Consider the following 16,924-nt stretch of genomic DNA (forward strand, 5'->3'; position numbering starts at 1 on the left):
ATCACTATCTTTTCCCTTACCTGTGCAACATCTTCAAGTTTGTTCCACTTTAAAGAGAGCAGCAGTTTTGGCAACGATTGTGGGAAATTTTCACGACAGTCATATCGCAAAGTCCAAATGAGATCCATTTCATTTTCACAAAGCTGAGATAAAGGATCTCTTTCCATTATATCTTTTAGCACAACATAAAACTTCTTACCACCTCGACCCTAGGAAATGAGAAATGTATGTGATAAATTGAGTAAGATTCTGGTATGGCAGCTCAAATACCAGCAATCCTAGAACAGAAAGAATATTAAATAAAAACTCATGAAATGAAGGGAAATTGCCACTGTGCCTTTCTTTCACATTCCTTACTGTAGGCACTGTAAGTAACAGATTTCAAATCCAGTGTGCAGAACTTTCTGAAAAGATAACTCAACTTTAGAGTTAAGGACACTAGATGGCAATATTTCTGTTTTCCAACTCCAACATGGAGCACACTCTCATCTAGGATCCATATACTTTCTCCTTCTATTTTTCAAATGAGCAAATTCAGACACATGGATAATTATTTCGTTTCATTAGGAAAAAAAAATGCTTTTGCAACAATCAAAAGAAAACACATTTGTCAATTAGACAAACAGTAATTTTGGTCTTCTAGTCCTAAATTGTTTTCCAGATCTAATGTAAACCTTAGCTGTCTTCAAAATCCAGAGTAAGTCCAGCTTTTTGACAAAATATAGACAAGACCAAATACACTGGAAAAAGCACATATATGTCTGAATTTTAAAGCAGTTCATCAAAGTGAATTATATAAGACAGAGCCAGTAGAATTGCTATTTGAGCAGTTGACTTATTTATTTCTAGATTGATGCAGAAAAATAAGAACCAAAAAACCCCAGAAAATTAATTCTGAAATAGTCTTTAGATGATGCTCACCGCCATTGCAGCATTGTCACTGTTCCTTGCAATCTCAGCTGCCTTTTCAAGTATCTGCAAGAAGATGGTTTTAAATATATCAGATTTAACCCCAAATCGGATTGCATTCCTAATATAAGCATTACAGAAATGAAGCAGATAATGAAATGCTGCTATCTTTAGGCAGTTTTATATATCCAGAGATATAACATGGACTTGTGTGCAGTGTCCCTTTTCTCATCTGCAGGACGAGGGAGATCAGGAACAGCAGTGCTCATGATTACCTCAATTATTTGCTTTTTCATCACTCATGGACTAAATTAAACAGCCTTCCTGATGACATCTCGCTTTCACCTCCTTATTTTTCACCACAGTAAAGTCAACTCTAAGTTATCCTTTGCTTTCTCACCCCTACTTGTGCAGTTTCCAAGGGCACCGTTTCCATGCCCATGAATCCATGCTTCCAGCCCTCAATCCCAGTAAGAATGTACAAGCCCAGTCCTTTCACCATGCTCTCAGACTGCCCATATCATCTCAATCAGTGTGTCCAGGCACTTCTCTAGATCTTGGACCTCCCCTCCTTTTTCCTTTTGAACATTTTACTTGGCTTTTGAGGCTCACTCAATAGCCCATAATGGAGAATTAAATCTAGAAGTAAAGGCAGTTCTTCAAAGTGCATCCTGCACATTACTGCAACCAAACCAGGTGTTGCCAGGTATGTCTATCTACAACTGCCAGGCGCTGCTGCTTCGAGGAACAAATCATAAAATAAAATCTCAATAAAGAAAAAAGTCTAAGGAACTCCAGCATCTTCTTTCCCTGAGAGCTCTGCCTCTCCCATCACCCAGGAATGCATATGCAACCCCAGGTCCAGCAAGACTTGCGTTGTCTTTACTCAGAAAACATGAGAAACAACAAAAGACTGCAATAATCACAGCATAAATAGCCAGCAGCTAAAGTTCTTAGAAAGGCATCCTAACTTGTTTTATTTCTTTTCTTTGTATGAAACTCTCATTAATATCATGTATTACATCTGCTCCTTGGCTACAAAGCTTATTTACATACTGTGTGTAAAAACATGCATAAACAAAACCACAGTGTCCTAATTCTATGTTTGATTCTTGCCTCCCCGTGCTTTGCAGAGTTACCCTGTTTGCAAATAAACTTTCAAAGTCTTTGCAAGTCCAGCTTTGTTCAAGTGAACCCTGAGCCCCATGATGTGCCTGCAGCACTGGCCATGGACCAGCCCCACACATGGCTCCTGTCTCAGACAAGTTTCTTTTCCACGGTCCAAGCACTTTTCCTCCCTCAGCCCCAAACAGCTCCCTGCTGTGCAAGCAGGTTGATGATACGATCAAAAAGATTAATCTATTTTTGCACATTATGTTTCTCAAAACAAAAATCTGGCATCTCGTTCTTTGTTTTCTTGGCAAAAACCAGCAACACCACTAGGAAAATGAGAAGCAGTCATAGAGCAAGCAAGTCTCAGCTGGAGCATTGTGAGAGACAGATCCTCAGCTGATGCAATTCCAGCAGATGCAATGTCACTCCTCATCCAACAGAAACTTCACCAAGAGAATCTTTAGGAGATTGAGTTGAATGAAGTTGGAAGTTACAAGGGATGAAGACCATTAGACCCTACCTTAATGTCATTACTCTCCCTGTCTCATCCAGTAAAATCTATTGGCTGCATTCTGCCCAGGGTTTTAACTTCCTGAGAACTTGGTATTGCAGGGACAAAGAAAAGAAACACCAGAGCCAGAACAAATACATGATTACTAAAGAGACACACTTACTTAGCTTGTCTGTAATATGTACACCAAATTTTTTCTTTAGAAATTAAATACATATAAGTATAATGAGCAAAAGAAAAGTATTACAAATAAAGCAATACCAAAACTGAATAAAATACATCCACTATGAAGCATTAATGGGTCAGCCATAAATAAGGCAGCAATTGGTCAGTACTGGTTTGGCTCTTACTGTATTTCCATTGCTGTTTGAATAAAAGCAAAAGTACTGTACTGACAAGGAGGGGAAAAAACAATTAACCCGAACTGAAACAAAATAAACCCTATCTTGTTATTTGGATTTCATTTTTATGAACCTTAAGTCCCAAATCTGCCCTTGAACAAGATGATAAAACTTGGTAATTTTCAGTCTTTTTGTTCATGCCCCCCAAAGATGCAAAATTCCCTAAAAATAGTTTAAAAACAGGCAATTTCTCTAGGTTGTTATCGACTTTCCCCATACCAAAATTCAGACTAATGTGCATATGTGTTTAGCCTGACTCTTATGAAGTATCACTAGCAGACTTATTTCATTAACCTGTTTCCAGGGTTCTTAGCTTTTTTTTCTTGTTGTTTCTGAACAACTTTCTGTCTATCTTTCACACTACAGGAATAACCACATGTATTCCAAATATACACTTCCTTTCTAGACAGATCCTTATCTTCATCTGTAGAAAACTGAAGGACCACTTCAGGGGGTTTAGTCCAAGAGCAGACCTTCAGAAATCCCTTTGCACACAGTATTAAGAGTCCATTTATTCTTTAAAGGTCTTGAGCTCTCAGGGAAGTGTCCCAAAGAGTGGGTGGCACACATTTGTACCAAGAAAGAACAGACCTTTATAGATCACAGGCAAGCACAGTTTGAAGGTTTCCATAAATTTAGCTTTTTTAAAGATAAATTTAGCTTTTTTTAAGATCGTTCATATGGGAAACTGATTTGCTTTTGGTCTTCCAAAGACCACTTTTAAAAGTGTGCACCTTCAGAACAGACCCTGAAGTCAAGCACTGCCACTCACTTGGTGCAAGGTGAACAAACTGCAGTAGGGTGACTGAATAGCAGGAAGAGAGGAATTCTCTGGAAAAGGCAGTGTTGAAAGGACAGAAGAAACAGCTATTTCTGCATAAATGCTCATGACTGGTCATCCCTTACCTTATCAAAGGGAGGGTAATTAACAGACTGTTTTGAATATTCCTGAAATCTAATGTGCAAAGCTGTTGCATTTTCAGTGTAAGGGTTGGTCTGGACGGTTCCCATGGGATTCAACATTTCTTCAAGTTCATCTGAAATACAGGCAGAACAGTTACTATTACAGGCCAGGCATGCAGTAAGAAATCACTTCCTTATAAAATGGACAGAGGTCATTTTGCTGCACAGCACTTTTAGTGCAACGCTCTGTACTTCCAGCATAAACTGCCTCCTACATTCCCAAATGTTGGATTATCACTCCATGAGAAAGTGATTTCCTTAAGTAAACATAATAGTCCAGGGAAGCTGAACTATCCCTACGCCGAAATGAATCTCAGTGAGATCTACAGCTTCTGCAAAGCAGGAGACACCCTCTGGATGGAAGGAAGAGCAGAGCTTCAGGCCAGCCAGGCTGGGACAGCATTCCTCAGGATGGGAGCAAGATTGCACGGAGGCTTCAGACTCTCCCACTAACTGATCTCAGGATCAGAGAAGAAGACAAGATTCTAATTCACAATTTTTGCTACTGCAAATATTATCACTTACATTATAACTGACCTATTCAATTTGGGGTACATGGCAGAGGGACCAAATGAAACCTAAACTGTACCTTAAAAGCAAGGAACACCAGATATAAGCATGCATCTATTTTATGGGGTTTTCCTTCCATAACAGATGGAACTTTTAGAACACTACTTCCAAGCAGGCTCTTGCTCTTCCTCTTTCCTGCTAAACAATACTTTCAGGAAAGAGATTAAAATGTCACATATTTATCCACATAAAAATTACAAGTAATAAATAGATTATTACAAGAGAACTGAACATGCACACAGTAAATATTCTGCTATTGGATCCCACGCTCTCCCACACTTCAAGTCCAAATCTGAAAAGCTGAGGTTTACCAGGAAATGATGACCAGCTGTGCAGTACCAGTTCTCCACTCCTCAAGTGTCCTTTATAATCAAACACCATGGTATTTACCCAGGCTACAGGATAATGCTGCCAAGGGAAACAATTGTTACATGGAAAGGAAGACACCAGCAAATGTTACCACACAGAAAACACTGCAATATACATTAGATTGAGAGGGTGGCTCAGGGGTTTTTTTTAAATGGTGATACCTTTCAGAAAAGCAATTAATTACTGAGAAGTATCCAAAGTTTTCATACCAAGATGTGCAATTCTTAATACATACGCTCTTTTTAATACCTTTTCTTTTCATTTTGCATTCTTGAGCACTAAAGTGAGGACAAGGAAAGATTTCTGGATGCTCATGTTGATATAATTAGGAGGTCAATCCAGAAAAACAAATTAAATAATTACCACTTTTCCTGCTTTCCTAATGGTTTGGTATTTGGAAGGATTCATTGCCTTGGTGGACTTTTTAGTTTTCATCTTATCCATGACAGCATAAACAGCAAAGCAGAGCCTTGCCATCCTTGGCAGATCACAGACATTGATTTCAAACTCCAGCACTTCATTCCAAACGTGGTCACTTCTCCCAGATATTTCTGTGCTTACAATAGTTTTACAAAGGAGCTCTGTGCCATGGAAGAGACCAGCTCTAACATGAACCTGGCATAAAAAAATGAGAGATTTTAAGTTTGTTACAGAACCTACAGAATTCTGCATAGAATAATGTACAGAACATACATATGTATGAATTTCACCAAACAAACAACTAAGCAGAATGAAAAAGACTAATTTTCTAAATACAAATTAAAATCTCCAGGTAGAACCAATTTGTGCTTCTAAACAAGAAACATTTGCGGGTTTTTTTCAGCTTAAGAAAAAACTCACTTTTTATCTAAACTGTATCTAAAAATGTATAGAGGGAACACTGCTGACCCTAACATCAGGGTAATAATAATGGCATTAATAATAATAATAATAATAATAATAATAATAATAATAATAATAACCCTAACATCACTTGCAATATTAATGGCAATGTATGTGATTTCCAGGGTTTGTTTTGTCTTTAATACCAAGAAACCAATAAAACCAGGTATCTTGAACAATGAAAATAAGGATCAGTTAAGGAGAAGGACAACTAGACAAAGAAGCTGGATTTACTGGCACTAAAATTAAAGTAATTACAGGTCAATGATAAGATGTTTTCCTGTTCTTTCTTCACTTTTCTGTTTCATTTCTACATTTCTGTTCAATAACATATACACACAGAAAACTGCAGAGTGAAATGTGCCAACTTCTTTCAGGTGGCCTTCCAAAATACCAGTGTGGGGAAGAGAGAGACAGAGAGAGAAAAATACACAAATGTAATCTTTTGATCTACACCAAATGAAGGTCTCAATGATAAATGTTAAATGTGTAAAAGTGATCTGATGTTTCAGGTTCCCTCGGCTCCTAAATTGACCTTCCCCACATTCCCTTTAAGCTATCATGTTATTGTTGAGCACTGCAAGGGAAAGAGAGAGATATTAAACCTGATAGTGGTTATGGGTAAAAAAAATAATTCACCTCTCTAATTCTATGACTTCTGATCCTGTCAATGTAACAGACTGGATCCCAATTTTTTTTCCCTTCATTCTGACACGCTCCTTTTATGAATGAAATGGTGTGTACTGATGGGGTGGCCAAAGACCAAGACAAAAGGAAAGCAATTTCCAATGTCATGTATTTGGAAAATAGGGTGTTGGACTGCTGGTGAGGTCCCTTGTGCCTTAGGTGGATGTCCCCAACCCAGCTCACTCTGGGGCAGTGCTACCCAGCTGGCAAATGTTTTGTTCCCCACCACAAACACTGCATTTATGAACCTTGGTGGCAGTGGTTTCAGCAGAAATGGATGAACATTGGCTTATCCACAGCACAGTGGGACTAAAGGAACAATGGCAGTGAATTAAACAGCCTTAGAATCAGGACTGGAAAACAAATACATTCTCAGTAGTGACAGTTGTGTAACATGTAGGCAGACAAGGCAGGGAAACATGCACAGGTTTGCAGGGTCACTGCATTCATTCTTGTTCTAGGTTACCCACAGGACTTTCACTTTTTCAAGACTAAAAAGCATTCAAAATACTAAATAACATTTAGATGGTGCCCACAGGTGCCAGTACAAAAGAACTGCCCATTTTTCCTGTTTCTTCTCAGGTTTAGAAAATGCTTTGATTGTTTTTCCCCTAAAAGCATACTGAAATTAACCAAAAGTCACTTTTCTAAGCATGAAAAAACCACCTTAGAAACTCCTGATAGCTATGTTGCTTCCAGAATCCACCAGCTCTTATATCTTTCCTTCTAAAAACTTACAAGTCTACAGAACAGTTAAGAAGATCCCTGACCTAGGTAAATGATGATTTAGACAAAGAAGAGGGAAGCATGTGGTTTTATAGCCATCCATTTCCACAATCACAGTGTCTCAGGTAACTATGTATGTAACCACAGCTCATCTATCTGTAATGTAGAACTTCTTTTTGGTGTTGACCAAAACGTAGGAGTGCTAATGTACAGGGAGGTTGTAATGACAGTTTTGAATGAAAAAAAAACCACACCAAGTATCCTGAATAAAGCATGACAACAGCAAGTATTAATGGTTAACTGGTATTTTCTATGTCTACAGGAGTGGCCACACAACTTACTGATTTTTAAACAAAATAAAGGAGTTTAATGTTGTTCCACCTCACAGGCAAGTGTTTTTTAAGGCATTAAAGTAGCTGTGCAGTGAATTCCCATGTGTTAACAACTTGTGGTCTGTACAGCAGTCAGTAGCCCAGTCATGTATATTTTTACAGGAAATGATACTCCAGCTTTGTGTTCCTCATATGTAGAAAATAAAAGACAGATTGTAAAGAAGCACACAGTCCAAGTTTAGACATACAGAATATATTCAGGACTACAAAAATACCATGCTGCACTTTAAAGCATTTAATATTTAATTCACTCGTGTCAGGTGTTTATGACAATCTATTTTAAATGAGCACATTTCACACCACTATCAGCACTTTTAAGAAACCATGTTTTAAAAAATCAAATACCAATGAACACTAATAGTATATTGCCACGATGATTGTAATGTTCCAATGCACATAGCCATCTCCAGGCAATAAAGGAATATTTTAGCAATAAAGCCAGATTTTGACCAATTGGGAATTGATAAATTTGGAATAAATAAAAATGCTGAAATCTGTATGATTTTAAGTTCGCTTAGCATTGAATATCATTAAAATGATGAACAGAATGTCTTCTGATACCAGACACAGTTACTTACTTTGGCATTTTCTTCTGTGTTTAGTTTATTACCCTTCAATAGAATAATCTTGAAAGGGTTGGAAATATCCCACACACTCTGAGAAGAGAAACAAAGAAACAAGTTCATTCTTCACCACTGTAACATTGAGACCTATTTTGTAAGCTAAGCATTTTAAGTAAAAAACATCAAACACAAACCAAAAAAATGCAATTAAAAATATAAATTTGAAATCTTCAAAGATAAATTAGTTATCATAGCTACAAGAGGAGACAAAGTAAAAACTCATCTGGAGGAGAGCTGGGGGTGAGAACATACATCATGGGCTACATCCTGTCAATTCAAAACTTATTGTTCATTCTGAATAACTCCAAAGTGTGTAACAGACCAAAGATGTGCCCACACTTCTGTTTCTGGAGGTAGGTGTCCCAAGCAACAGGAGGCTCTGAGTGCACCCAGGTGAGCCACACTGGACCCCAGCAGTCACAGCACAAATCCCAGGCACTGTGATTTATATCCCATGAGTCACTGTTTCCTTTGGGTGTCATACATTCTCCCCATGAACTTACAGTTGTTGCTCTTGTTTTTTTTGGTGGCAGAGGAAGAGGAAGGTTGGAGGATTTTCGGTTTATGGCAGCTTCTATGGCAATCATCTCCTGCTCACACATCTTCTTTATGGTGCAGCACTCCACCAGGGTCAGCTGGGGAAGGGTCCTGCTCATCACACAGCTGCGGATATACTGGAAGCCCAGGGAAAACAGCTGTTAGCAGCCAGCACACTATTTCTACAGCAGCTTCCAAACCAAGGAAACAAAGAATTTATTACAGACATACAAAGGGAATGGTGCTCGTGTGTTCAACAACTGCAGAGGGCTGCAGACATGAGGAGGGAGGTGGTGCTGTTCAGTAATGGGATGGGAGGGATGGGAGGAAGCACCTTTGGCCAAGGCAGTAGGGAACTATTACATCAAGTTCCAAAAAACTCTGTGTACCTGGAACTGAATTAATGGGTGATCACCAAAGACATATTCCAGCCTTCCACTAACTTGCAGCACATAATCAGCAGGATCAACTTCCTCATCTTCTTTTCCATGGATAGTCAAACGTTTTCGGATTGCCAGCTCATTCAGCTTGATGGGGTTCATGTTAGGAGACACCTGAAAACTAAATACATCCTAACAAAACACAAACAGGAATACTGAAGGTCAAACTTGCCATAGGCAGACATGTAAGGCTAAAACTGTAGCACACATAATAAAACAGATAGAAATAATAACTGTTAAATCCAGACTACTTTAACAGTTAAAGTCTACATGTTGAGGGCAATCAAAATAATAGACACCCTAAAAGCTGTAATATGTTAATTCCCAGACTTATATTATCAGACGTACATTCAAAAACATCAGTTTAAAAAGAAATCTTTATTTGATTTAGCAAGTGATTTAAAGACTACTAGAGAAATGTATTGATCTGTAAGGTTGTATTTTGGAACGTTGAATGAGGGAGACAATAAATCATGATGCATTTCAAGGTATTTAGCAGTACTAGATGTGTTAATTTTTCATCTTTCTGGCCACTAGCAAATTATCCTCTTTCTAAGTACAACTGAACTCAGAAGAAAAAGCTTCAAGTAAGAAAGTAGAAGAAACTGTGAATATGATTTATGTAGCAAACCATCACCACACTGGGAGAAGAGCAGAAAAGAGGAGTAGCAGCCAACACCTGTAGCATTCTGAACACAACATAGAAAGACTGCATTTTTAAAGAAAGTCTTTAATTAAAACGCTTAGAGGCTATCAATCTATTTCCAAAGTATCTCTAATTTTAATGTGTTCTAAAAAAGATGAAGATAGGAAGTTGCTCTCTTTTGTAAATTAAAAAGAAGGTTTAAATTAATTTAAAGTTCCTAAAGTACAAGATCTTCTGTGAAATCTTTTATCTCCCTTCATCTACCACATTATGCTTTATACAGGTTTATTTGCAAAGGTTGATTCCAGAGGTCCTGGGGTTTTATTGTTTTATTTTTTCAATAAAAAACACACCCAGTTCTGAAGATATGAGCATCCTAAACCCAGTTATTGACAAATGTGAAGTGTTGTCTGCTTAGATTCTTTTGAGCTTGTGCTTTATTTATATAGACTGGTAAGGAGCCTACTGCCCCAAAGGAACAAACAGAGTCTGCAGAATCACACTAAATTAATTCTGTGTTTTCTCAGTTTCTGCCTGGTTCACAACAGCTTCCCCCTTTCAGAAAGCTGACAAAGTGTGAAGGCTTTTTTTCTCCTTCCATAACTGCTACTGGTAGACAGGGAATAATACTTTTTCTTCCCAGGAAGCTGGTGCTCTCTGACAGCTGCCCTGCTCCCCAGATGATCCTAACAGATATGTCACAGACATGGGGAGCAGTCTCTCCTGCTCCAGAGACAGCCACAGAGCCCTTACAGCTCACCCACACTTTCCAGACAAAAAGTACTTTAGTATTTCCTTGCCTCAATCTTGCAGCTGCAAGAATTGACAGAACAGTCCTCACATCTTCCTTTTTCATTCTCCTGGGATGACTCCAGTGCTCAGTGCAAGGAGTAAAGTCTGGAAGAGTTTACTGCTCTAAAAAGCAGCTCAGATGTGAACTGTTAATAGCTCTGAAGGTCAGAGCTGGCAGCAGAAGCATTTGAAACATTTGAAATGTCAGCAGCCTAAGCTATTATAGTGGCAGGCAAATACATTCTGCACCAGAAAGAACTTTTGCACTGTTTTTGTCCTGTCAGCATATGCATATAGATGCTGCATTTAATCAAGGGCTAAAGATAATCTCACTCCTGGATAACACAAGTTCTCTGGTAAGATGAAGAGGACTGGAAAAGGTTTTGCCATAAAACACCTACGCATCCAATGTCAGCTGGGGTTACTGCTGACCAAATTTAGCTTTTACCTCTACATGTAACGTTTCCAGGGTCAGATGTGTGCACCATTTTAAACCTTTAAAGTCTAAAAGGACAGTGCTAGAAATAATTCAGCTCTGTAACTGAAATAATCTGAATCATTAGAAAATCAGCCTCTTGCACCTGGGTCAAAAAGGACACCAAATTCAGCCTGATGTATTTACACACATGTAAGATTCTTAAGGTTTCAATGCTGATCATTCATGGTAAACCAAAAGAACAGAGTGCAAAAAATGGTAATGGGAATACTGGATGCAAGCAAAGTCAGAGCAACTTCAACATCACAAAAACTGATGCTAAAACATTTCTGATTTTCCCAGTAGAAACTAAAGGGAGTTTTATTTTAAAAATAAATTATGGCTTTGCTAGCCTAAACAAAAAGCTAACACTTAAGTCTCAGTGTTTAGTCTTCTATGTACATTTCTGGTAAAGAGAATATTAATTCTTATTTCTTAAAAAAAATAATTTCTCAATCTATTAGCAGATCAAAACATGAACCCCAAAGATGTTCAGTGAGCCACACACAGAAACAAGTGTTTTGAATATGGTGCTTCCCAATTACCAGCAATCTCTGATAAATTGAGCTTAAAACTGAATGTAAGTGAAGCAACACAGGAACAGTTGGCCAAAAAAAAAAACACCTGACAACTTTGAATCACATCTTACATTTAAACAAATGTGAAGTAATCTGGAAGATATAAGTTGTACATTTTGCCTTTAGAAGTTGAACTGTAATTAGACGTTAGAAGTTCAATTAGCCATAGGCTCACATCCTCACTTTCTTTCAAGAGTCAAGAATCCTGGTGAAAGACTTTGCATTTTAAAACAAACACCATAATGCAAGTGTTCCATTTCATTTGTATCCTTGAGCAATCCATGCCAATTCAGATCTGGATCAAGAAAAGCTTGTGAAACATGATGAACAACCATTCCTACCTGGCAGTTATCAAAATGAACAGCCACTACAAGGTTTCCACTGTAGAGCTTATCTTGGAAGCTCTCTGGGATAACAGGCTCCTGTTCTGGTGGGTAAGTGTGCTTCAACCAGTCCATCCAGGAGAGACCCACAAGTGACTGAATCTTTTCCTCACTGATTCTCCTCATTTTAGCTCGGAAGTCATTCACCTCAGGATCTTGTAAGGCATCGAACTCATGGAGACCTGAAAGAATTCAAAGAAGCAAAAGGATACACAGCTGTACAAAACCCGCCCATCCCATCTAAACCATTACTAGCTTTAAGTTAGGGTGACACAGGTGGTTTCTTTCAGACATCCCATCAAAATGGGTGCTCACAGTTGAGTTGGGTTCTACATTGTCCTGGACACTGGTGGACTTCCCAAGGTTACTTGCACAACTTCCATGCAAGCTGGCATGAGTGTTTATTTTAAACAAGAACCAATGTATCTCTTAGATATATGAAGTGGAAAATCCAATTTTACATGACTTCAAGGTAGTTTGGAAAGTTTAAATCTCCCCTCACAAGAGCAAATTTTTAAAAAGCATAGCAAATGCATCATAAAGAGCATAGAGCAGAAGTGCTTGCAAGCTATGGGGTTTTCAGAAAGTTGACATCATCCTTTTAAATTTTGCTTAAAAGTCAAAAAAGAAAATCAACTACTCAAGTAAAAATGACATGACTGAAATTTCTGCCAATTCAAGATCAGTAAAGTTCCTTTTCCCAAAACATTTAAAGAAAGAATACACAGGGCAAGTCCTGCCTGACCAACTTGGTGATTGACTGACATCAGTGGACAAGGCGATGGCTGTGGATGTCACCTACACTGACTTCTGTAAGGCCTTGGACATAGGCACCATGATGTCCTTGTCTCTAAATTGGAAAAAGATGTATTTGATGGTGGACAGTTGGGTGGGTGTGAAAGTGGTTGGATGGTCACATCCAGAGGGTCATAGTCAACATCTCAGTGTTCCAGTGGACATGAGTGGTAAGTAGCGTCCCTCAGGGTATACTGGGACCAGTGTTACTAAATAGTTTCCTTAATGACATGAACAGAGGGATTGAGGGCACCCTCAGCGTCGCTGCAGATGACACCAAGCTGAGTAGCATGGTGACACACCCAAACGATGGGATGCCAGCCAGAGGAACCTGCACCAGCTCAAGGTGTGGGCACATGGGAATCCCACTGAGGTTCAACAAGACCAAATGCAAGGTCCTATACCTAGGTCATGGCAACCCCCAGTACCAACACAAGTTGGGAGAGGAGCAGATGGGGAGCAGCCCTGCCCAGAAGGATTTGGGGGTGCTGGTGGATGAGAAGGACAGGACCTAGCTATGAACACTCAGAGCCCAGAAAGCCAAACGTGTCCTGGGCTGCACCACAAGCAGTGAGGGGATTCTGTCCCTCTCTTCTGCTCTGCTGAGAGCTCACCTGCAGTGCTGCACCCAGCTCTGGGGCCCTCAGCATATGGGGGACAGGGACCTTCTGCAGAGACTCCAGAGGAGGCCACAAAGAAGCTCAGAGGGCTGGAGCACCTCTGCAATGGAGATGGGTTGAGAGAGCCTGGAGAAAAGCAAGCTCTGGGGAGTTTTTCAACTAAAAGAGGGTAGATTTGGATTAGATGTAAAGAAGAAATATTTACAAGGAGAGGGGTGAGCCACTGGCACCAGCTGTCCAGAGAGGTGGTGGATGCCCCATCCTGGACACAGTCAAGGTTGGATTGGACAGGACTCTGAGTAACCTGGTCCAGTTGAACCTGATCCTATGGCAGGGAGGTGGAAAGAGATGACCTTTAAAAAGGTCCCTTTCAACCCACACCATCCCACGTTCCTATGATACAATGGAAAGCTGTGACTTTTTGGTACTTCAGGACTTGTAGGGCTTGCAAGAGTCTTTATCTTTACTTGTGAACTTTGTCCAAATCACACAAAGCACCCAGCACCTTTTGAGAACAAAGCACTAAGTTTAGAAGCTCTAACAAAAGCACATTTTTGATTCTGCTAAGGTACAGAGTAGGGGCTGCATAAGGCAGGGTCTCACACAGCCCTGATAAACCAAATATTCAATCACAGAATGTGAATCTCTGCGATTCTGTGAGGATCTGTCTGAATGGTTAAACTGACCAACTGTTCCCATTGTCAGCTCTAACAAATAGGCAGACAGTGTACTGCTGAAATCTAAACAAAACCTGCAGTCTCTGTAAGAGACCTAACAATGGTTCATTGTTTTAAAACAAGAGGTATGACCTCATATGACCCTGTCAATCTTGATTGTATAACCAAGCAGACTAGATTTGAAAGCTGAAAATTCTGAAATAACATCAAGAATAAGTTACTGTGAAACCTTTAAAAATAGCTTTTCATTGTTCTATGAAAATCAGTGTCATTATTGAGACAAAAACAAGAATTGTTGTTAACCAACTCAAACACCATGTATAATCAAATCATAATTTCTAGTTCCTTCTGAGTACCCAGTTTGCTAACACTGCTCAAGGATTATACTGTTCTTCACTTCGTAATAATAATATATATTTTCTCCCCATCTACAAAATAAAATTTGTTTCTGACTGATGCGGCAATACAATGCTGAAATGCAATACAGAACATAGCTTTAAACAACTCTCATGTGTTTCATCTTGAGTATTTTAATTCTTTCCAACTATTTCAGTATTCGTTTGACAAAGGGAAATATCGGATTTTATTTTTCTTTTTTTAATAAATCCAATCCACCTGCCCAATTAAGACCCACATACACAACAGTTCAACCTCATTTAAAAAAAATAAATAAATAAATTTAATTACCTTTGCCTATAAGGACACCTATTTTGGAATCCAACTTTTCTCCTGGATCACAGTTCCTCGTCACCAGTTTAAGGACTGGAAGAAAGGGTCTAACATCACAAAGTCTCCGTGTTTCATCCTCTAATTCTTCATGTACAGCAGTCTGATTCACACATGAGAACATGTAAGAGTCAATCTCCATGAGGAGATGAAAGAGTGGGTAGGAATGTGCCTGCTTCCATAACAGCTGCAATGAAAACAAAGAAATACATTTTTTAAAAACCCCAGAAAACAGGGACATATCTTAAGGCATTGACGGTAATATTTATTTCCATTTATGTTCCCAAAAAATAGAAAAGAAACATGTTTGCTAACTTGGTTAATTTTTATCACTATACATCATTATATGTTTATTTGTCTCACTTTTAGTCTCCACTTGAGGAGGTACATACCAGCACCAGGTACAGTTCCAGGACAGACCTCTGTAGTTAGCATCAGCATTCCTTTTCTTTGGAAAACAGCTAAATATAAACAGTACATGCTTATGGCATGTCAAGTTTCCATGTGCCACAAGCAGCAAGAAAACCAGACAGTTTAGTTCAAATCACTTATTGCTGTCACTTACACATTTGTTTTTAAATTCTTTACTAGAAATCATTTACTATATTAGGAGTAGGTTAGTTGGTGTTGTAATTCATTCACTGCCTCATTCCTCAGTAACTTTTTCCAGTGTCCTTGGTTGGCCATTATCTAATCAAAGGACAGTAGATTGTTTTTTAGTATTTATGGTCATTTCCTTACATTCTCCCCTCCCTTTCATTTGGATATTCCCTCACACTTTAAGCAATGCTCCAATCTGTACAAAACCTTTAAGAAGAGGCAGATGTAGTTTTTACAGCAATTATCTTTGGTGCCAGTCAACAGAAGCAGGAACCCAATCTGTGACCTCTGCACTAAAAATCTAATCAGAGAAATGTTAGATCAGCAAACAATAGACAACCAATGTGTTAGAAAAAGGTTCAGAGTAGCAATACAGCATTAATATAGAGCTGTTAGGATAATCTCTGCTGAACTGTAACTTCCCAAACCTTGCCCTCGACCCAAACCCCCTCACTTCTTTATCAGTCAATCTGCTGGGCACGTGCCTTCAGTACCTCATTTCCACGCCTGCTAAAATTCATTACTTGATTTGCCAGAGGGCATGTCAAAATCAGAACCAGCCCTCATTCCAAAACTGAAGAGAACTGCCCATTTGGTGTTACCTGTTTAATCTGAGATATGGTGGCATCTCGAGGGACATCCAGGTTGATGTAGATTCCAGTGGGCAACAGGAAGTCCACAGATATTGAGCCATCAGCACCAATCTGTGAATCCACTGCCCAGATGTCAAGGCTGTCTGTCACGGCAGGAGGCATTATGGAATCTCAGTAATATCATAACCATATGGCCCTAGGGGGAAAAAACCCTAAAATTCAGTACACTTAACCTCCTATAATTAGAAACACATTTTAAAGTCTTTGGAAGGTTTACATAAGCCTGCTTTGTACAGCTCAGCTTACAAGTCTGAGGTCTCAAATGCCAGTATTGCAAACACATAAGCATAGTTTTATTCATTAATGTTATTTAATATAATAAAAGTATTTGCCTGGCAAAGCACTGTTGTTTAGATGTTTATATCATTAAACCTAAGTAATAAGAGAAAAAACTAATTAGAAATTAGAAGTTAGCTGAAACAAAGTAAGAAATTCATTTCAAGTTCTCGCTAAAACTTTACCTGTGTAAAAGACAACCAAAATAAACTCCTTGGATGAAGAATAGCAATATTTAATATGAAAACTCATGATCAGTCTCATTATTTTATTTTTTGCAAATTTCCTGTTAGCTGTTCATGAAAGTGGCCAGTGAAATTCAACTTTAAAAACTGTCTTAATAGCAGGAAAAAATTCTTCAACTCTACTAGAAAGTGTCCTTTTCCTCTAAAGACACTTATCTCAATTTGTTTCCACGCTCAGAGAAGGATCACTGAACCCCACCCACTGTGGGAACTGCATCCACTGCAGGGTAGGAGGAAACCCTGCCCCTGATCTCCTCCAGCTCACTCCTCTGCCTTCCTGACTGTTTGTCCTCTGTATTTCAGCACATTTTTATTTACTCCTAATGCTACCACCC

General features: G+C 38.9%; 1 protein-coding gene across 1 annotated transcript in view; it reads right to left on the reverse strand.

Moving 5' to 3' along the window:
- PIK3CB (phosphatidylinositol-4,5-bisphosphate 3-kinase catalytic subunit beta) overlaps positions 1-16,924 on the reverse strand; it is a 49,922-nt gene that overhangs the window by 20,755 nt on the left and 12,243 nt on the right. The window contains exons 2-12 of the mRNA XM_062498897.1: positions 16,018-16,204; positions 14,777-15,002; positions 11,956-12,179; positions 9,073-9,255; positions 8,650-8,820; positions 8,102-8,179; positions 5,200-5,451; positions 4,779-4,875; positions 3,841-3,971; positions 922-975; positions 21-209 (exon numbers count right to left, since the gene is read on the reverse strand). Coding sequence (XP_062354881.1) covers positions 21-209; positions 922-975; positions 3,841-3,971; positions 4,779-4,875; positions 5,200-5,451; positions 8,102-8,179; positions 8,650-8,820; positions 9,073-9,255; positions 11,956-12,179; positions 14,777-15,002; positions 16,018-16,170 — 1,758 coding nt within the window. The 5' untranslated portion in view covers positions 16,171-16,204. The remainder of the gene's footprint in view (positions 1-20; positions 210-921; positions 976-3,840; positions 3,972-4,778; positions 4,876-5,199; positions 5,452-8,101; positions 8,180-8,649; positions 8,821-9,072; positions 9,256-11,955; positions 12,180-14,776; positions 15,003-16,017; positions 16,205-16,924) is intronic.

The sequence above is a fragment of the Cinclus cinclus genome, chromosome 10 (genome assembly GCF_963662255.1).
Source record: "Cinclus cinclus chromosome 10, bCinCin1.1, whole genome shotgun sequence".
Taxonomy (NCBI): domain Eukaryota; kingdom Metazoa; phylum Chordata; class Aves; order Passeriformes; family Cinclidae; genus Cinclus; species Cinclus cinclus.